At 49.0% G+C, this 22,741-nt stretch overlaps 1 protein-coding gene across 2 annotated transcripts in view; it reads left to right on the top strand.

Annotated features, from left to right (window-relative positions):
- GRIPAP1 (GRIP1 associated protein 1) overlaps positions 1-22,741 on the top strand; it is an 83,056-nt gene that overhangs the window by 9,990 nt on the left and 50,325 nt on the right. The window contains exons 10-23 of one of the 2 annotated variants that reach the window (XM_083161272.1): positions 1,030-1,065; positions 1,657-1,688; positions 2,491-2,538; positions 3,048-3,147; positions 4,099-4,176; positions 4,331-4,423; positions 5,216-5,350; positions 6,912-7,007; positions 7,120-7,332; positions 12,345-12,458; positions 12,536-12,613; positions 12,689-12,784; positions 12,984-13,040; positions 15,528-15,627. In XM_083161272.1, coding sequence (XP_083017398.1) covers positions 1,030-1,065; positions 1,657-1,688; positions 2,491-2,538; positions 3,048-3,147; positions 4,099-4,176; positions 4,331-4,423; positions 5,216-5,350; positions 6,912-7,007; positions 7,120-7,332; positions 12,345-12,458; positions 12,536-12,613; positions 12,689-12,784; positions 12,984-13,040; positions 15,528-15,627 — 1,276 coding nt within the window. The remainder of the gene's footprint in view (positions 1-1,029; positions 1,066-1,656; positions 1,689-2,490; positions 2,539-3,047; positions 3,148-4,098; positions 4,177-4,330; positions 4,424-5,215; positions 5,351-6,911; positions 7,008-7,119; positions 7,333-12,344; positions 12,459-12,535; positions 12,614-12,688; positions 12,785-12,983; positions 13,041-15,527; positions 15,628-22,741) is intronic. The other variant, XM_083161273.1, reaches the window with a different exon arrangement.

Here is a 22,741-nt window from a genome sequence, read left to right as displayed (position 1 = left end):
ATATGGACTGGGGAATGAGAGAGGGCTGGGTGGGGAGCAATGGCTGGAGAAACACCTTCACAGAGAGATTCCCTGGCTGAAGAGAGAGGGGGTGGGGTCTGCAGTGGTTGGAGAAACACTGTGATGCAGATATGCACTGAGGAATGAGTGAAGGCTGGGTGGGGTGCAATGGCTGGAGAAACACCTTCACAGAGAGATTCCCTGGCTGAAGAGAGAGGGGGTGGGGGCTGCAGTGGTTGGAGAAACACTGTGATGCAGATATGCACTGAGGAATGAGTGAAGGCTGGGTGGGGTGCAAAGCCTGGAGAAACACCTTCACAGAGAGATTCCCTGGCTGAAGAGAGAGGGAGTGGGGGCTGCAGTGGTTGGAGAAACACTGTGATGCAGATATGCACTGAGGAATGAGTGAAGGCTGGGTGGGGTGCAATGGCTGGAGAAACACCTTCACAGAGAGATTCCCTGGCTGAAGAGAGAGGGGGTGGGGACTGCAGTGGTTGGAGAAACACTGTGACGCAGATATGGACTGGGGAATGAGAGAAGGCTGGGTGGGGTGCAAATGTTGGAGAAACACTGTGTGGCAGATTTGGAGTGAGGGAAGTGAGAAGGTTTGAGACATGCAATGGCTGGAGACACACCTTCACAGAGAAATGTACCTGGGGAAGAGAGAGGGCTTGGGGGTGCAGTGGTTGGAGAAACACAGTGAAGCAGAGATGCACTAGGGAAGAGAGAGGGCAGTGGTTGGAGAAACACTGATGCACTGGGGGAAGAGAGATGGCTTTGGGGTGCAGTGGTTGGAGAAACACCATGACTAATAGATGCACTTTGACAAATGTCCTGGTTATGAGCTATTACCCGCTGTGCCATTACTGTGAGTGCGTGAATGCGGTAGTCAGTAATGTAATACAAAGCACCAGATGCGATGCGTCTGTATGATGCAGCCGGTGATTGTGTGGCGGGGCGTGTCACTTCTGTACGGTGCGTCTCAGAGATCATTGTCTGTACTCTGTGTCTGACTCTGTATTTGTGCAGGGGGATATCTCCCGGGTACAAGAAGAGAACACAAAGGTAAGAGAATGGAGGAAGAGGTGTCCATTTAGTAAGGGTTGTTTACTGCTTAGTAACCCATAGCAACCAAACATGACGTGTAAAACCTACCTATCCATATTATTCACAACGACATAGTCTCATTATAGAGCCCATTATAAGGGCTGAACCAACATCTGGCATATCAACTTCCTAGGATTCAGTTATTTTTCAGTGATGTCACTGGATCTTAGTGATCTGATTGGATGCCTTCTCATGAACATAGAGGTACGGTGGTGGTAGCCATTTTCTGGGCGTAGTGATGTCACAGGATCTAATGAACTCATAGGCTCTTGATTACTGGTTCATTCTCTACTAAATGGTGGCAGATTCTCAGCCGGGCTGCCCGGGGAGGCATTCCAGCTACTTATAAGTTTGGAATGAAGGAGGGAAATGTTTTACCCACCAACCCCTCTCGAAAAGTAAAAAACACCAACATATTATTTTTGAATGACACTCTTTTGATTCTTTTTGACAATGTGTCTTCAAGTATTCAGTCTACAGGTGTAGGTGCTTTTTGACCATTTTTTTTTCAGCCCTCCCATTCCTGACTCTATATTCTTCCACTGACAGATATCTGAGAAATTAAAGAAGAAGCATGACAGGTAAGTGAGCGGTGACTGTAGGGGTAGGTCGGGGCATGAGGCAAACCTCCAAATTTAGCAGTGTCTTTGACTTGGTACATAGGGGCAGATGTATGAACCAGCGTTCAGTGCAGAAATGCACTTAACGCTGGTTAAGTGGGGGGATTACGATTTCCCTAATGTATTACTAGCGCACCTAATGTGCGCTAGTGACAGCCCACCGAGTTACGCTCAGCGGGGCTGTCCCCTGCAATCCCCCCCCAGTGTTTAGCGGCCGGGGCGATGTATTAACAGCTGCCCAGGCGTTAATTCGCCCCGGCCACTTCGCCAGCTCAGGCTTGGGCTGAGCTGGAGATCTCGCGGTTTAAGCGAGATCTTGCGCATGCCCATTAGAGCCGGCCAGGGGAGAGAAGGAGAGTGCACATGCACGGTGCGCTAGGGGAGCCGATAAGGAGAGCCGTAAACGCTGAACATAACGGCTCTCTTTATCGGCTAAGAGGGGGGGGGGGGGGGAGTTAATACATCTCCCCATAATGGTTACCCGCTTCTCCTCGTTATGCAGGAGAAGTGGGACTCGTTACTTGAGAGGCGCTAAGGGGGGGAGGGGGTTAGTACATCTGCTCCATAATGTGAAATGGGTGTGGCCACATGGGGTGGTCACAAAATGAGGCAGGTGGAGCTTTAGGTTTCCTCTTACCCGCCATGTCTTAGTTGAGTAGTGGCAGCAATCACCCAGGATTTATGTAGAGATGTGTAACACATATTAATAAATATACACAAACATATTACATAGCTTACTTCTTATTCCCTCTCACCCTGACAGTTATTTGCGTCTCCAGACCGACAAGGAAGCTCTGTACAATGACAGCAGGTGAGTCTGTAATCTGGAAAATGGCTCTAAATTGCACACCCTTCAGTAAGGAAAAGTGCCATCTGCTGAGAATAAAGTGGTATGCACAGAGACAGAGGGGGTGCAAATGCACTATGCGATCATTACATATAATGATAATATATTATAATATATCATATTGTTGGTATATCATTGGCCAGTGATATTGGCCTGCCCACCAATCGTCCAGGTCACCTCTTGTCGAGCAGGTCCCAAACACTATGGGGTCACCATCTGGTGCACAGTGAACCCCTAAACATGATCCGGCCAAGGACCCCTCCAGGGCATCATAATCGAGAATAGTGACAGTAAAGTGATGAAATTATAGGTATGAAAGTCCCTACTATGTGTTCAGAGGTAGAGAGTGTGTGTAAAAATGTGCATACGTGAATGATAAAAAAGTGACTGAGTCTGTAATCTGTCCCGTACCCTGCTGGGAATCTCGCTCCCCACCCCCCTCTCCTCTCCTGACTTGATTCTTTCCAAACAAGGACGAAGATTGAGGAGATCCAACAGAGGAAAGAGGAGGAGCTGAAGGTTCTGACCTCACGCAACCAGAAGATGCAGCAGGAGTTACAAGCGGCTCAGCAGGCAAGTACGGTCCATAACCACCACCCACAATGCACCTGTCCTACTGTGTGTCTGTGGGGGTCTGTTGTGGGATTCCATGTTTCATCCCAGCTTGGATTAAGTGACGTTCTAGAACACTAGCAGAATTTTCTCAGTACCTGTCCATGGTGCTGATTCTGAGTCGGGCTCAGTAGCATCGGTCTTAGATGTGACATTCTCCGTACCTATCCATGGTGCTGATTCTGAGTCGGGCTCAGTAGCATCGGTCTTAGATGTGACATTCTCAGTACCTATCCATGGTGCTGATTCTGAGTCGGGCTTAGTAGCACTGGTCTTAGATGTGATCTTCTCCGTACCTGTCCATGGTGCTGATTCTGAGTCAGTAGCACCGGTTTTAGATGTGAGATTCTTAGTACCTGTCCATGGTGCTGATTCTGAGTCGGACTCTATAGCACCGATCTTAAGGTGGCCATACACATGCAGATTTATCTTCAGATCTGGCTGGTTGGAACAAAAACCTGGTTATGGATGAGAGTAAATGACAGTTGACCATTTGCTTGGAAATGCTGGAAAACTGACAAACTGTCACTCATCCATAACCATGTTTTTGTTCCAACCAGCCAGATCTGAAGATAAATCTTACAAGTGTATGGGCACCTTTAAATGCGACATGCTCAGTACCTGTCCATGGTGCTGATTCTGAGTCGGACTCAGTAGCACCCGTATCAGATGTGATATTCTCAGTACCTGTGCATGAAAACAAATCACTCAAATACCATATGCTTAGCAGTGTGATTCTGAACCCATACGCTCTGTATTGATGATCTAGAACACTTATCCAACATGGCATAAACTTCCTTACAAGGTTCTAGAAGAACTTTCTCACCATCTGGATAGATAATAAGCAGCGTGCTGTCAGTAAGGACGGTTTGGATCTTCATTTGTGGCTCATTTGAAGTTATGTGTCTGCAGAACTGTTCTGAGCTGAAGGAGCAGATCCAGAACCTGAAACAGGACCACGAACGGGCCCTTCACGGGCTGCAGGAGCAGGTATGGAACCGCCTGGCAGCTGGTATATCCGCTCTGCTGTGTGCTCACCTCTGATATGTTCTATCACTAATCTGTCCTCTCTCCTTCTCCTTCGTTTCCTCCTGTTGCCTGTCTTCTGCTTGCTCCTGTGTGCCGCCTTCCCCCCTGAGTGCAGGTAGCCTGGCAGAGTGCGGAGAGCCAGGAGCAAGTTGACAACATTCTGTCAGAGAACGATGCCTTGCGTACCAATCTAGCGGCCTTGGAGCAGGTACACTACCCTTGCCACGCCAATCCTACTCCAAATTATGGGTATTTAATGGGTGCTTCTCCCCTAGCTTCACAGTCAGAATGACGAAGCCAAATTTTTCGTGTTAAGCCCCCCCCCCCCCTACATCTGTGGCGTCAATTTCCCGACCGAATGCCCCCGAACAGCAGGCATTGGTGATCTGTCGGCTGACCGGAGACATGTTAAAAAAAAAAGTCCAGATTCCGCAATTTCTGGTGATATCGTGCATGTATCGTGCAGAGAGAGTTAGATTTGGGTGGAGGTTATGCAAACTAAAATCTATATTGCAGTGTAAAAATAAAGTTGTCTAACATCTGTGGGCTGCAAGAAGCAGCCAGTATTTACCCTGCACAGAAATACTAATGTATTCGCTCCCCTTGCATGACAGCATGGTTTGCTCCAGACACAAAATGACAATTTAGAAAGCAGGAATTTCGGGTCTCACTCACTGCTCTATAGCGTATGGCTGTTAGTGCATTAGCTTCATACAGGTTTCTTGATACGCTATTGATATCGGCTTCAGTTACCCTATCGGAATGCAGCAATATAGACCTCTGTTATCTCAGTTTCTTGGAATTGAAAAATAAATCTACCAATAGAAATGTTTGAAGTCAGTCTCTGCAACCAATCAGTAGGTGTCTTGCTTAGTCCATGCACCAACCAGTTCTCAGATCTGCAGTGGACTTCCCTGTAAAACTCCCACATCTGTGCCAACGTCGTTCTGTGCCGCAAGTTAATTTGTGGTTACCGGAGCCATTTATTCTTTACCTGCAGATTCAAACCTCTAGAACCCAGGAGCTCAGTTTACTTCGGGACCAAAATTCAGCGCTGACGGCGGACCTGCAGCAGCAGCAGACCGAGAGGGAGGGGCTTCTGGCGCTCAGAGAGGACCTGAAGACTCAACTCCAGGTGTGTGTGTGTGTGTGTGTGGGGGGGGGGGGGGGCGGAAGTAGATAGGGTGAGGGTACAGATTTGTATTTATTAAAGGCCTTTAAAGTGTATCCTGAAATGTCAGACTATTAATATGCATACACCTTAAACGTACAGTACTTTGGCTGCGGCGATGTCCGCAGTATCCTTAAAGCAACACATACATTATCCTAACACACTGTTCCGTAACATAGACATCATCAGCACAAAATCATTTTTGAAAACAAGACGTTTATATTATAGCAGATTGTACAAAAGAAATGGAAAAAACAGAAGTCCGAAAAATAAATTCTTGCCTCAGACATGAGAAGTTTCGTTGGCATAAGGTGCACTTTTAGGGGGGATTCAATGAGGTGCAAAGGGGGCGAATCAGCCGTTGCAGCAACGTGTCAAGGTAGACCGTGGCAGAGTCCTTTTCGCTCTTTGAGGCAGATGCAAACTTAGAGTTTGATAGAAGAGATTTATTCTTAGAAAAGGAGACTTAAGGGGGAATTTACTAAGGCATTTAAATATTAAAAAAGGTGATGTTTCCCATAGCATTCTGTCTATTATTTCCTAGGATGCAATGTAGAGGGGGGGGGGGTTTCTGCAGCACAGTTGAAAATTCAAATAGGGAAGCCACACCCACTGCCATTCCAAACTGACTCACTTACAGTTGGTGTGACTCCCCTACTTTAATTTTGAACTATGCAGCAGCCCCCACCTCAGGATCCGCCACATGGCGTAACTACTTCTTTGTGGGCCCCATAGCAACAGTTTTAATGGGCCGCATCAACTTTGTTCTTCACCAGAGAGTCTGCACAGTACAGGTGGTTAGTTTGGGCCCCCTAAATTGCAGGGCCCCATAGCAATCGCATTCCTTTCACCCAATATATTTATGCCTATACTTACACCTATTCTATCCCTTTTTAAAAGCCATTTGAATGTCCAAGAAACAGCCCTTTGAGGACCCTCCATCATTGCTGGATTTAGGTGGATCCCAGTTTTTTTTATAAAATCAGGGAATCTGTGGAATTCACCTCAGGTGCTGATCGCCTTTATCTTTAGTTGAGGAGAGCCAACCCCACAGCACAGATGCCTTAGATCCATTTCATCCCTCAGCTAGAGAGAGAACAGCGCAGAGGGCGGAGCTGTTAAATACAGCCAGTGGCTGAGTTACAGGTACTAATATTCTTTAATAACTCTACTTAAAAAGAATTGGTAAGTACCTTATTGTTCTCTGTCCTAGCAGTGGAGGAGGAGAACCAATCAAAGCTGCAGCCTCTGTCGCTCTGGTTTGTGATTGGTCCTCCCTCGTCACTCCCCCCCAGTATATAGTATGAAAGCCTTGCTAGGAATGGAGAAATGAATGAAGAGACAGGTAAGTAATTCTCTCAGCAGGTTATAATAGAATTAACTGATTTCAATTTATGAAACATTTAATTTGTGGCATTGTTTTCCTTTATGGTAATGAAGGAGATTCCAGTGGTATAAGATGTAGAAAATATTTTATGATTTGCAGAAACATCTCATACTGTATATTTGTTCTGTCGCCCAATAGGAGTCCGGCCGTGCTAATGGCCGCCTGGCGGAGCAGCTGCAAGAGCAAAAACAGGAGATGCAGCAGTTACAGCAGGACCTGGACGAGGCCCGCAAAGTAGGTCCTCCCCTTGTGTTGTCTATATACTGAGCTTGCTGCCCCTGTCCTGTGGTTGGTTCCCGTTCCTCTTCGGTTGTGTGGTTCCTTCACCTGCTTCTGTTCCCCGCAGAGCGCCGACAAGAGAAAAGCCATGTTGGACGAGATGGCCATAGAGATGCTGCAGGAGAAGGCACGGCACAAGGAACTGGTGGGCAACATTAAGCTCCAGCACGAGAAGGAGGTGCTAAGCATCCGCGGCAAGTACGAGAAGGAGCTGCGGGAGCTTCACGAAGAGAAAAACCGCGGGGAGGAAGATCTGAGGGTCCAGCTGAGGGACGAGAAGGTACACCTAAGAGAGGTTAACCTGTGACCTCACACAGATCACTCGGAAAACATGCAGCAGGGCATGTTTTCAGGATCTCTTTAAGAATTCAACTCGGGTATGTCCAAACTGTGGCCCTCCAGCTGTAGTGAAACTACACATCCCAGCATGCCTTGCCATAGTTTTAGCATTCCCTAATAGCATGATGGGATTTGTAGTTTCACAACACCTGGAGGGCCATAGTTTAGACATGCCTGATTTAACTTGTCCATAGTCCGTTACAACGTGTGGGAAACACTAAACAGACAGAGGATAGAAGTGTGGAGGAATGTGTGCTGATTGTAACCATGAAACTGTCTACTGACCTATAACATGTAATATTCCATTTACCACTAGGGGGCGACTCTAAGACATCTTATTATTTATTATCAGTTATTTATATAGCGCACACATATTCTGCAGCACTTTACAGAGAACATTGGGCCATTCGCATCAGTTCCTGCCCCACGGAGCTAACAATCTATATTCCTCATCACATGTACAGGCACACACATTCACGCTAGGGTAAGTTTTTGTTGGATTGTGGGAGGAAATGGGAGTACCTGGAGGAAACCCACGCAAGCACGGGAAGAACATACAAACTCCACACCGTTAGATCCATGGTGGGAATCCAACCCATGACTTCGGTCTTGTGAGACAGTAATGCTAACCATTACACCGTCCGTGCTGCCCCAGACATTCACTGTTATAACCAGGGTGGGAGACCGTCTGCTGATCCCTCTGTATCTAACAGCCCTACATGTCCTTGCTAAGTACTGGGGTTGTTTATAGGTATTGCCACTAGGGGGCAGGATAGACCGAACATATACAGAGGCTTCTCATGGGAACTTGGTGAACAAGGGTGGTGAGGTCCTTCATGTGGAAGACTCTTGGCCGTCCTGCTGAGTGACACTGTTTATGTGGTATTTATACTGCACCATATTCCCAGAGAGGCCTCTGTCAGGCATCTCCGGGATGGAACTCTTATGCCTGGATACAGAATCCTCCCCGAGTATTCCTACTACATACGTATCACACATGGTCATAGAGATTACTGTACCGTTACCTCATCTAGTCACCGGCGCAGTGTTACAGTCTGCAGAGCCTTCAGTGTCTCCTGCCCCCAGTACCTTCTGTGTCAGTAGCCCCGATATTTTAGCCACAGCGTGTAGAGGGTGGCTCCAACCCAGGCCAGAGGTGATTCGTCTCCCTATACACTCACCATGCAGATCCTTGTAAGCTGCTAATCAGCCCTACAGCGGACTCTCATCTGTGGTTCAGCCATCTTCCTGCACTTCTGCTTTCCTGGGGGCGCACTGTCATTTGTGCCTGCGTCATCTCAGTGCCCACCGTTATCTGCCCCTTCCCTATCTCAGTGCCCACCGTTATCTGCCCCTGCCCTATCTCAGTGCCCACCATTATCTGCACCTGCCCTATCTCAGTACCCACCGTTATCTGCCCCTGCCCTATCTCAGTGCCCACCGTTATCTGCCCCAGCCCAATCTCAGTATCCGCCATTATCTGCCCCTGCCCTTATCTGCCCCTGCCCTATCTCAGTGCCCACCGTTATCTGCACCTGCCTATCTCAGTATCCGCCATTATCTGCACCTGCCCTATCTCAGTGCCCACCGTTATCTGCCCCTGCCCTATCTCAGTGCCCACCGTTATCTGCCCCAGCCCTATCTCAGTATCCGCCATTATCTGCCCCTGCCCTATCTCAGTGCCCACCGTTATCTGCACCTGCCTATCTCAGTGCCCACCGTTATCTGCCCCTGCCCTATCTCAGTACCCACCGTTATCTGCCCCTGCCCTATCTCAGTGCCCACCATTATCTGCCCCTGCCCTATCTCAGTGCCCACCATTATCTGCACCTGCCCTATCTCAGTGCCCACCGTTATCTGCCCCTGCCCTATCTCAGTGCCCACCATTATCTGCACCTGCCCTATCTCAGTGCCCACCGTTATCTGCCCCTGCCCTATCTCAGTGCCCACCGTTATCTGCCCCTGCCCTATCTCAGTGCCCACCATTATCTGCACCTGCCCTATCTCAGTGCCCACCGTTATCTGCCCCTGCCCTATCTCAGTGCCCACCGTTATCTGCCCCTGCCCTATCTCAGTGCCCACCATTATCTGCACCTGCCCTATCTCAGTACCCACCGTTATCTGCCCCTGCCCTATCTCAGTGCCCACCGTTATCTGCCCCAGCCCTATCTCAGTATCCGCCATTATCTGCCCCTGCCCTATCTCAGTGCCCACCGTTATCTGCACCTGCCCTATCTCAGTGCCCACCGTTATCTGCCCCTGCCCTATCTCAGTGCCCCCCGTTATCTGCCCCTGCCCTATCTCAGTGCCCACCGTTATCTGCACCTGCCCTATCTCTGTACCCACCGTTATCTGCCCCTGCCCTATCTCAGTGCCCACCGTTATCTGCCCCTGCCCTATCTCAGTGCCCACCATTATCTGCACCTGCCCTATCTCAGTACCCACCGTTATCTGCACCTGCCCTATCTCAGTGCCCACCGTTATCTGCCCCCTCCCTATCTCAGTGCCCACCGTTATCTGCCCCTGCCCTATCTCAGTGCCCCCCGTTATCTGCCCCTGCCCTATCTCAGTGCCCCCCGTTATCTGCCCCTGCCCTATCTCAGTGCCCACCGTTATCTGCCCCTGCCCTATCTCAGTGCCCACCGTTATCTGCCCCTGCCCTATCTCAGTGCCCACCGTTATCTGCCCCTGCCCTATCTCAGTGCCCACCGTTATCTGCCCCTGCCCTATCTCAGTGCCCACCGTTATCTGCCCCTGCCCTATCTCAGTGCCCACCGTTATCTGCACCTGCCCTATCTCAGTACCACCGTTATCTGACCCTGCCCTATCTCAGTGCCCACCGTTATCTGCACCTGCCAGTGGTTTGACACACGAGAGCTCACGACGTAATGAAATCCGGTGCTTTCTGCAAACTCTGCTGGTTCCACGTGGATTCATTCCTTCAATCTACTGTAATATGAACAAGGTCTTGGCACGAACGCCTCAGCGGATCACATTATATCAGATGTGAAGACTGTCATTTAGATTTCTTCTACTTGAGCGCTGTTTCCATGGAGACTATTGGATTAATCTAGTGTTACGGCCGGGACAGTGGTCGTGCAACGCATCATCCAAGGTCATGCTCCAGGAACCTCCGCTCACAGGCAAACATCTGTGCAGCCCAGATTGCGAAACGCGTCTAGCAGAGGTGACATAAATGAGGCCTTCCTTCCCCTTATACGGCAGCAGCTGAATTTAATTCCTGATCGTTCCCCATTGCCAGGGAATAGTGTTCAAGCAGCAGACCATCCTCACCTGAAAGACGTTCTCATCCACGGCCACGGACGCACGAATCGGCCACTGTGCAAGACTGGAACCACAATCCCTCTGCTCTGTAATTCCCCATTCTTCCTGCAGAAAGGTTATGTACTTTTGGCAGTACAGCTTGAGTCTCCCATATGCGAAATGCTGGGACCAGAGGTGTTAGGATATCTGCTGTTTTGCAGACCATAATAAGATCTCTCTGGGATGGGACCCAAGTCTGACCACAGCGAGAGAATAGCGCAGTAAACTCCATCTAGGCCATACACAAATAAGGCTTCTACCCTTCACACAAAGGGCCTAATTCAGATTGGCTCACTAAGCAACAGTCGTTCGCTGCCCAGCCAAACACCCGCCCTCCCCCAGTCTAAACGGACTTTTATTTCTGTTGAAGTCTGCCGTAGAGGGGGCGGTGCTGGCGTCATGTGACATCAGCCTCGAGCAGGCATCAGACAGTTCCCCTGCTGCCGCCCCCTAGATGCCGCCGTCCCTCCCTCCCCACAGCAAACGGGCCGGCGAGTGTGCAGAAATGCGCATGAGCAAACCCCAACCACAACGATCGATCCCGAATCGACCCCGAAGTCATCGAAGACACTTATGGCTGATAAATCAGGTGCTTAGCTCAGGTTTCTGGATTACAGTAACAAGTTTTTCTTTTAGAGCCGTCTGAATCCCGACAGACGCTCTGACACCAAACAGCCGCGCATCGGGGTCCGGCTGCTTACAGCATTGTTACCGTGCGCGCACTATAACTTTATTTGTGTCGCTGTAGCAGCACGTTTCATGTCTGCTGTACGTAGCCATGTCGGGATGGCGGGACTTGGCTGTTATCGTCAGAATCGCCGAAACCCGTTCCAGAAACCTCTGTGAGCCACATTGCTGGAATAAACCCTCCAGATGCCGGTCTGCTGGGTTACACTAGAGATAAGTCTGATGTCTTGTTGGTCCGTGTTGGTTGAGCAGAGTCCACCGACCTATCAGCTGCAGTTATAGAACCTTGCTGATCCCTTGTTCTCTTAGTGTAAGGATATCTTCTGGTATTACCCTATGTCATCATGCACATCCATCCAGAAAGTATTCCGACCGTTCTCATCGCTCCAGCATGGACTTGGAGGTTGTGGTTTTCAGGGGCCAGATTCTCTAAGCTTCAAAAAGGTGATAAAATGGAGAGTGATAAACAGTCAGCCAATCAGCTCCTGCCTGACATTTTTCAAACACAGTCTGTCACATGGCAGGTAGGAGCTGATTGGCTGGCTGTTTATCACTCTCCATTTTATCACTTTTGAAGCTTAGCGCATCTGGCCCTTGATCTGATAATCCGGTGTCTGTTATGAGGGCATCCTTCTTGGCGTAATATCGTAGGAGCCCACCTAACTCCATGTCCTTCAATTACCTGCTTGGAACTTGCAAACCAGCTGTGGTTGATCCGGTGTTCTCATGGACCAGGCCAACTAAGGCGCTTGAAGGTGGATCTCCCATAGGTCTGAGAGCTCCTGGAGCTTGAAGGCTTGTTGTGGATCAGTGCTGTGATTGGTCCGTTTCTGCAGAGACCGCCAGATAGAATGTCTTATGTCTAATATCTTATATGGTCAGTATATGTGTATGTGCATCCCTGTGTGTGTATATATAAACGTTATCTTGGTATTGTTTTAGGCCCGGAGCAGGGAGCTGGAAGGACTGCAGCAAACTACAGAGGAGCTGCGCTTACAGATTCAGTCACTAGAGGGAACCAAAGGCTGGTTTGAGCGACGGTTGAAGGAGGCAGAGGTGAGAGGGGGAAAGGGTCTGAGCGTCAGTATCTACTTCTCATATCTATGTATATACTATATACCAACTTGTTGCAGGAGACCGTTGAGCGGAACCAGCTGCAGCACACGGAGGACTTGGCCAAGCGGCGGGAGGAACATTCTGCAGAGCTGCAGGTAAGTCTGGGGGCTGATAAAGCGGGGTTCGTGTGACAGACGGACAGTTGGTTAATATCGTTCCTGTTACTGCAGGTGAAACAAGAAGATCTGGAGACGCTCATGGGGCAAATAAAGGCTTTTGAGAAAGAGAGAGAGCGTTTTAATGAGACCATCGACCAGCTGAGACAGGTGAGGCCTCCGCCATGCGCCTAACTCTCCTGTGTTCCACTCCGCACATTGCCTGATCTGTGCGCAGGCCGGGCTTGTGGTGGCCATGGCTCCCATGACTGTACTGGGTTATCACGTGTGGCTGTCATGTATGTTACATGTTATCACGTGTGGCTATAAGTGGTGTTGATTAATCATATACATTTGTTTTAATTTCCAGGAGGTAAAAGATACAGCGGATGGACAGAGAATCTTGGAGAAGAGAGGGAGTGCAGCTGTGAGTATATACCCGTCCTAATATACAGACCCCTCCTCCTAATACACAGATACTGTATCAGGAGATCATACATCTCCCCTCCTTCTAATACACAGACACCAGGGGGACACTGGCCTCTCCCCTCCTCCTAATACACAGACACCAGGGGACACTGACCTCTCCCCTCCTCCTAATACACAGACACCAGGACACACTGACCTCTCCCCTCCTCCTAATACACAGACACCAGGACACTCTGACCTCTCCCCTCCTCCTAATACATAGACATCAGGGGACACTGACCTCTCCCCTCCTCATAATACACAGACATCAGGGCAAACTGACCTCTCCCCTCCTAATACACAGACATCAGGGGACACTGACCTCTCCCCTCCTCCTAATACACAGACATCAGGGGACACTGACCTCTCCCCTCCTCCTAATACACAGACATCAGGGGACACTGACCTCTCCTCTCCTCCTAATACACAGAAATCAGGGCACACTGACCTCTCCCCTCCTCCTAATACACAGACATCAGGGCACACTGACCTCTCCCCTCCTCATAATACACAGACATCAGGGCACACTGACCTCTCCCCTCCTCCTAATACACAGACATCAGGACACACTGACCTCTCCCCTCCTCCTAATACACAGACATCAGGACACACTGACCTCTCCCCTCCTCCTATTACACAGAAATCAGGACACACTGACCTCTCCCCTCCTATTACACAGAAATCAGGACACACTGACCTCTGCCCTCCTCCTAATACACAGACATCCGGACACACTGACCTCTCCCCTCCTATTACACAGACATCAGGACACACTGACCTCTCCCCTCCTCCTAATACACAGACATCAGGGGACACTGACCTCTCCTCTCCTAATACACAGACATCAGGGCACACTGACCTCTCCCCTCCTATTACACAGACATCAGGACACACTGACCTCTCCCCTCCTCCTAATACACAGACATCAGGGGACACTGACCTCTCCCCTCCTATTACACAGACTTAAGGACACACTGACCTCTCCCCTCCTCTTAATACACAGACATCAGGACACACTGACCTCTCCCCTCCTCCTAATACACAGACATCAGGACACACTGACCTCTCCCCTCCTCCTAATACACAGACATCAGGGGACACTGACCTCTCCCCTCCTCCTAATACACAGACATCAGGACACACTGACCTCTCCCCTCCTCCTAATACACAAATATCAGGGCACACTGACCTCTCCCCTCCTCCTAATACACAGACATCAGGGGACACTGACCTCTCCCCTCCTCCCAATACACAGACATCAGGGGACACTGACCTCTCCCCTCCTCCTAATACACAGATATCAGGGGACACTGACCTCTCCCCTCCTCCTAATACACAGACATCAGGGGACACTGACCTCTCCCCTCCTCCTAATGCACAGATATCAGGGGACACTGACCTCTCCCCTCCTCCTAATACACAGACATCAGGGGACACTGACCTCTCCCCTCCTCCTAATGCACAGAAATCAGGACACACTGACCTCTCCCCTCCTCCTAATACACAGACATCCGAACATACTGACCTCTCCCCTCCTCCTAATACACAGACATCAGGGCACACTGACCTCTCCCCTCCTATTACACAGACATCAGGACACACTGACCTCTCCCCTCCTCCTAATACACAGACATCAGGGGACACTGACCTCTCCCCTCCTCCTAATACACAGACATCAGGACACACTGACCTCTGACCTCCTCCTAATACACAGACATCAGGGGACACTGACCTCTCCTCTCCTCCTAATACACAGACATCAGGGGACACTGACCTCTCCTCTCCTCCTAATACACAGACATCAGGACACACATTGACCTCTCCTCTCCTCCTAATACACAGACATCAGGGGACACACTGACCTCTCCCCTCCTCCTAATACACAGACATCAGGGGACACTGACCTCTCCCTTCCTAATACACAGACATCACGGGACACACTGACCTCTCCCCTCCTCCTAATACACAGACATCAGGGGACACTGACCTCTCCCTTCCTAATACACAGACATCATGGGACACACTGACCTCTCCCCTCCTCCTAATACACAGACATCCGGACACTGACCTCTCCCCTCCTCCTAATACACAGACATCAGGGCACACTGACCTCTCCCCTCCTCCTAATACACAGACCTCAGGGCACACTGACCTCTCACCTCCTCCTAATACACAGACATCACGGGACACACTGACCTCTCCCCTCCTCCTAATACACAGACATCCGGACACTGACCTCTCCCCTCCTCCTAATACACAGACACCAGGGCACACTGACCTCTCCCCTCCTCCTAATACACAGACCTCAGGGGACACTGACCTCTCCCCTCCTCATAATACACAGACATCAGGGGACACACTGTCCTCTCCCTTCCTAATACACCGACCTCTCCCCTCCTCCTAATACACAGACTAATACTAATACACAGCATTATTTCCCTGTCAGCTTAAGGACCTGAAGAGGCAGCTGCACCTGGAGAGGAAGAGGGCGGATAAGCTGCAGGAACGTCTTCAGGAGATTCTCACCAACAGTAAAACCCGGACAGGTGAGTGTAGGAGTCCCGTGTTCTGCCATTCTACTTACATGCGTGTGCTTCTGTGGCGTGTCTTCCTGTTGGAACTTACTGGGCCTCTTAGTAGTGTTCATTACTTTCTTAAATGCTTCAGAATGTAAATGTATATAATAAAGCGAAGTGGTGATAAAAGTTCCGTCAAAGAATAAAGAACTTTTACACACACACACACACACACACACACACACACACACACACACACACACACACACCCTCCCCCTGATTACAATGGTCGTTGTGGCAATTGGAGGAATGAGATTTCAACCAACCAGACAGGGGAGAGGGGCATGGACCATAACAGTCCTACAGAATAAGATGAAAGGATGCAGAAATAATTCAGCATATGGCAGGATGGGGATACGTGTGGATAGACCGGAGATGCTGGAGGCCTCTATAGAGAGGTGGTAATCAGGGACCGTAGGAGCCAGGCAGTTACTAGGCACAGGGGCAATGGTGCAGCCCTGGTGGTTGCACAGCGGAACACAGGCGGTTATGGGAGTGTTGCAGCTGTGCATGCAGAGCGCTTTGCTGTTGTCCATCCGGATGGTTCTGTTCTTCCCTTTATACACCCCCATGTTATTTCATCTGCACGGATAATGGAGACTTCTGGGGAACGGTTAATGCAGCATAATCCTGAGCCACTTGTATTATGTTATAGGAATTTTCTGGAGCTGACCATTAATTGTCAGCCTTTGAGGCTGCAATTTATATCCGGTTGCGATTGGCAGATTGTTTAGCACTTACTGGAGCTCCTCAGTGTTGATCAGGGCGTACTGTGCATGACAGCTGTGGGAGGAAATGACTGATACTGGCACACAGAAACCTATGGTACCTGTTCTGCACACTGAGCGCTTTGTCCGAGTCATGCGCTGGCATCCCGACCCCTTAGCATTTCCATTGGTCCCTGTCTCTTCCCATGTTCCGGTAACCACAGTGCTGTGTAAAGCTGAATACACACTGCACAGTGTGTGTACCCAGTGATATCGGTGGCGGTGGGGATACGTCAAGACGGTCAGGGGCATACAAACTTCAGAATGCCATCAGTGTTGAGCAAGGGGGGTTGAGCGGTGGTCAGTCTGCAGCATGGCCCTCCTTAGCAATGTTCTCAATCTGTACCTGCAGGATGATAAAAACCACTTAACGAGCCGTCAAGGGCATAACTCAGCTGTTGTTGAACTACACATCCCAGCATGCCCTGCAACACTTTTAGCACGGCAAAATAGCACAACTGTTGCAGGGCATGATGGGATGTGTAGTTCAACAACATCTGGAGTGTCAAGGTTCTTCATCACAGCACTAGACGATATGCATGATAATATTGTTCATATCATTATCGTGCATAAAGTTAACTTTTACCATCTCGACAGCATTGAACGGGTATCTCGGCAGAACGACCCCGACTTCACGAGCAGTCGGGCTCGTCTTGACGAGAACGGCCAGGAAGTAACGAGCTCCCGGCCGCAGCTCCCCTCTTCCCGGCCACGCCCCCTTCTCGTTCCGCTGCAGACGGGAAATTGAATCCTGCCTGCTTGTTCTCGGTGGAGCAGACCGAGAACGAGACAGGGTCACGGCTGTTGGGCCAGCTCGGCAGCCGTGACCCCATATTGAATACTTCCCTTATACTTATAGTTTAATTTGTTCCTATATGGTCAACATGTGCTCAGCAGGTTTTTAATATCTGTATTCATCCATATACACATCTCCTGGTACTAAGGGCCTGATTCAGTTTGGCTCTCTAGACCGCTTCCATGCGAACCCGTAAATGCCACCCGGCCGATCTATAGGGGTTTGGGCCAAAATGGACTGTAACGAGCGATCCTGAATCGGCCCCTAGCACTTTTTCCTGGCGACATATATTTAGTGTAGTATCCTAATAAAACTAACGGATTTGGCGCTGGTATTTACTGGCAAGGTACCGCGATGCCCCCCCTCCCTCCTTCGATGTTATATTACCACCATTTAAACCTTAATGTATTAGTCAATGCAGTTTTTGAATTATTTATAGCAGTATTTGAATATTATCCGGAATGTTTTAATATTTATAACGTTTAATGTTGATCGGGTGGAATAATTGTGTCTGCGTAACAATTGAATTGTCTCGCATCATCGTGAGGGAGCGCCGCTAATTCCTTTTCCTTAGAACGACCTTTCTCCAATATCAGCAGCAAGTGTCCAGTAGTGTTCTAGCGTCCGGGAACTTGCATATATTATTCAGTGTTTACTGCGTCCGTGTGTTTAGTGTCTGACGTCCCAGCAGCCGTGGGAGAGACCCAGGTGGCTGTCTGGAGGCTACATCTTCAGTATAGCGGAGTTTCTGAGTTTAGGAGAACCACAGGCTCCTCCCTTATGATGAGCAGAGGATGGCGCTAGTGAGCTGCGAGGATGAGCAACATAAAGTGACATAGGACTGCAGTATGTGGATGGGGGGGGGAACGATAGGGTCTTTTATATATTAAGGCTTGGACCGGTATCTTATTAGCAGCTGTAATTTAGTAGAGAAGCATTTCCTAATGATAATATGCCACCATCTAGGGAATGTTGATCATGGATGATCCAGCCAATGCCGCTGGGAAGCTCTGTAGCTCCTCCTACCACCAAACAGAATAACGTCCCAGTGGGACACTGAAGCGGGTTCTAAAGATATTGCACACTTGTGTGCCTTTATATGTTTGGAGTGGAGTTAGTGTGTTTTGTGGGGGGGGGGGGGGGGGGGTGTTGCTCACCGGCCACACCTCTTGTTTGTAGGGTACTTCAGATTGTGTACAATATTAGGAGGAGACTCCCAGTCATTGTGAGTGTTTCAGTACTGGGAGCACCAACGATAATAAATACTTGATTGCACAGACTACATGTGAGGACTTGGAGAAGCCTTCGACTAGGGGACACATTTGGAGAGTGGTGGACTTGGCCACTGTTGGCCGTTGGTTGGGCTGTAAAGAAACCTCAACATGAGTTTTTTTGACCAGTATTGTCCGCCCATAATCCTTTAAAGTAGCTGCACGATACCCTACTGAAACGTTTCAGCCTTGTGACGTTCATATTAACCACAATCTGATAAAAACTAATAGCAATGTGGATCTGCTAGAACCCATAGGTCTGACAGGCCAGCCAATATGCAAGATTTGCTAGGAACCCCTTCGACCTATCACCTGACACACAGTAGAAGCAGCCATTTTGTCACCCGGCAATAATATCCATCCACCGACAACCAGTGATGTCGCTGAGTAAATAGCTCCCAGTTTATTGATTGGCTGCACTCTTATTAATATCGATTCGATGGTGTCACTTTAACATCTACTCTACTGGTAAAACAACGTACACTGTGTAAGATACAATACTGAAACGACCGTGATAAATGCGCGGCGTCCTGGAATGGTAACAATCTCAAAAACAGATCTAACCCGCTACTGCGGGAGGGAGAATTGCTTCTCTGGGAATATGGGAAGTGTCAAACCCACACGGGCGGACTGGGGAGACAAATTACCTAGTTCACAGAATGCAGAGCCGGGCTCCACATAAACAGCCAGCAGTAAAGTGAACGGCTTATAAATGCGCATAAAAATCCAATTACCCTAATGGCCACATTTAGATAATTCCGATTCGTTTAGAAATGGACAAAATGGCGGATTAATACAGCCGAAGAAACACACTAGCATTATAATTCCTTTTCAATGGGAAATTAAAAACAGTCCATCCAAGGTACTCATTACTGGTGAAGGCAGAAATCCTATATTATTTTTAACCCTTCTGTGTTTGCTATTTTACACCTCATTAACCAGCGAGTTTCCAGAGTTTTAGATAAGTGAGTGGCGACAATACGTTTTTGTTTCTTAGTTTATCCTTGGTTTGTATCATACAGTCTTAGGATTTGGTCGGAGATTTGTCTTCGGTTTTCCTTAATGTTGTTGGAACAGTTGCGTTGATTTTCCAGTGGTTTTCAAACTCTGGGAAAACTACACTGCACTGCAGGTGGGGCAGATGTAACAGGGGCAGACAGAGAGTTAGATTTGGGTGGGAGGTGTTCAAACTGGAATCTAAATTGCAGTATAAGAATAAAACAGCCAATATGTACTCTGCACAGAAACAATATAACTCACACAAATCTAACTCTCTCTTTCTCTGCACCTGTTACATCCTGCCCCTCCTGCACTGCAGCATGGTTTTTGCCCAGTTGTTGCTTATTTTTAATCAATCCCTCAGTCCTCAAGGCACCTTAGTACTTTAGGTTTGATGTAGAATCTATGCTTGAGCACATATGGGTACATCACAAAAAAACTTTGTCCACAAAGCATTCTAACAGTCCAGGTTTTAAGGATATGCCTACTTGAGCAATGTGGGTCCAGGTGGATGGAACTGGGCAGCTAATTAACTCTGCCCAGTGGTGTAATTAGATTCCTGTGGACCCCATAGCAAAAGTTTCTAAGGACCGTGTTTATGTCATGCCCTACAGTGTGGTGTTTATATGTTCTCTCCCCATCTGTGTGGCCTTTCTCTAGGTACTCTGGTTTCCTCCCACTCTCAGTAAACATACTGGTAGGTTCCTGTCTTCTGTCCACAGAGAACACTGGTGTATATGTGTTAGGGGAAGATAGGGCCGGACACATTTTCTACATAAATCTAAACTGTTATTGGTTATATGAGCAGCTAAATTAAATGACTTATTGTTGTCATGGCGATTTGTCATTTAGTTCCTGCTGTAACAGAGAATAGTTCTGCCATGTCCCTGAGAGCTGGCATTGGCTGGCATGAGGCCGGTGTTAGCAGAGGGTATAATGGTCAGGTAATGAGGGCTGTGCGACAGCGGTTGCGGTCACTGTACGCCTTCAGTCGGTGCTCAAGTCACATTGATCACTGCAAAACAATCCATAGCTTATATTGACGCTGGCGCTGATAAAGTCCACCAAACATGGATCTGCCGCAGTACACTCAATACTTTACCCTGGCACAAATATCAAAGGTAGTATCTGATCGTTTAGTCCTAATGAAGCATTAATGGTCAGGCTAATGGCTATTTACACTGTGTGCAATTACACTCTGATAGGATGGAGGCCAGGACAGCGCAATCGCCCTCTGATAGGATGGAGGTAAGGACAGAGCAATCACACTCTGATAGGATGGAGGCCAGGACAGCGCAATCACACTCCAATAGGATGGAGGTCAGGACAGTGCAATCACACTATGATAGAATGGAGGTCAGGACAGTGCAATCACACTATGATAGAATGGAGGTCAGGACAGAGCAATCACACTATGATAGGATAGAGGTCAGGACAGTGCAATCATGATAGGATGGAGGCCAGGACAGCGCAATCACACTCCAATAGGATGGAGGCCAGGGCAGTGCAATCACACTATGATAGAATGGAGGTCAGGACAGAGCAATCACACTATGATAGGATAGAGGTCAGGACAGTGCAATCACACACTGATAGGATGGAGGTCAGGACAGCGCAATCACACTCCAATAGGATGGAGGTCAGGACAGCGCAATCACACTATGATAGAATGGAGGTCAGGACAGAGCAATCACACTCTGATAGGATGGAGGCCAGGACAGTGCAATCACACTCTGATAGGATGGAGATAAGGACAGAGCAATCACACTATGATAGGATGGAGGTCAGAACAGTGCAATCACACTCTGATAGGATGGAGGCCAGGACAGCCAAATCGCCCTCTGATAGATGGAGGTAAGGACAGAGCAATCACACGCTGATAGGATGGAGGTCAGGACAGCGCAATCACACTCCAATAGGATGGAGGTCAGGGAGGTCAGGACAGCGCAATCACACTCCAATAGGATGGAGGTCAGGACAGCGCAATCACACTATGATAGAATGGAGGTCAGGACAGAGCAATCACACTCTGATAGGATGGAGGCCAGGACAGTGCAATCACACTCTGATAGGATGGAGATAAGGACAGAGCAATCACACTATGATAGGATGGAGGTCAGAACAGTGCACTCACACTATGATAGGATGGAGGTCAGGACAGCGCAATCACACTCCAATAGGATGGAGGTCAGGACAGCGCAATCACACTATGATAGAATGGAGGTCAGGACAGAGCAATCACACTCTGATAGGATGGAGGCCAGGACAGTGCAATCACACTCTGATAGGATGGAGATAAGGACAGAGCAATCACACTATGATAGGATGGAGGTCAGAACAGTGCACTCACACTATGATAGGATGGAGGTCAGGACAGAGCAATTCACACTATGATAGGATAGAGGTCAGGACAGTGCACTCACACTATGATAGGATGGAGGCCAGGACAGTGCAATCACACTCTGATAGAATGGAGGTCAGGACAGTGCAATCACACACTGATAGGATGGAGGTCAGGACTGTGCAATCACACTCTGATAGGATGGAGGCCAGGACAGCGCAATCACACACTGATAGGATGGAGGCAGGACAAGGCAATCACACGCTGATAGGATGAGGGCCAGGACTGTGCAATCACACTCTGATAGGATGGAGGCCAGGACAGCGCAATCGCCCTCTGATAGGATGGAGGTAAGGACAGAGCAATCACACTCTGATAGGATGGAGGCCAGGACAGCGCATTCACACTCTCATAGGATGGAGGTCAGGACAGCGCAATCACACTCTGATAGGATGGAGGTCAGGACAGCGCAATCACACTCCAATAGGATTAGAGGTCAGGACAGCGCAATCACACTATGATAGGATGGAGGTCAGGACAGTGCACTCACACTATGATAGGATGGAGGCTAGGACAGCGCAATCACACTGATGGTCTGGAGGCCAGGACAGTGCAATCACACACTGATGGGCTGGAGGCCAGGACAGTGCAATCACACTCTGATAGGATGGGGGTCAGGACAGCGTAATCACACTCTGATCGGATGGAGGTCAGGACAGAGCAATCACACTCTGATAGGATGGAGGTAAGGACAGCGCAATCACACTCTGATAGGATGGAGGCCAGGACAGCGCAATCACACTCTGATAGGATGGGGGCCAGGACAGCGCAATCACACTCTGATAGGATGGCGGTCAGGGAGGTCAGGACAGTGCAATCACACTCTGATAGGATGGAGGCCAGGACAGCA

The sequence above is a fragment of the Crinia signifera genome, chromosome 9 (genome assembly GCF_055691185.1).
Source record: "Crinia signifera chromosome 9, ASM5569118v1, whole genome shotgun sequence".
NCBI lineage: Eukaryota > Metazoa > Chordata > Amphibia > Anura > Myobatrachidae > Crinia > Crinia signifera.
Note: the sequence above shows the minus strand (reverse complement) of the source record. Positions and strands in the feature narration are given on the sequence as shown.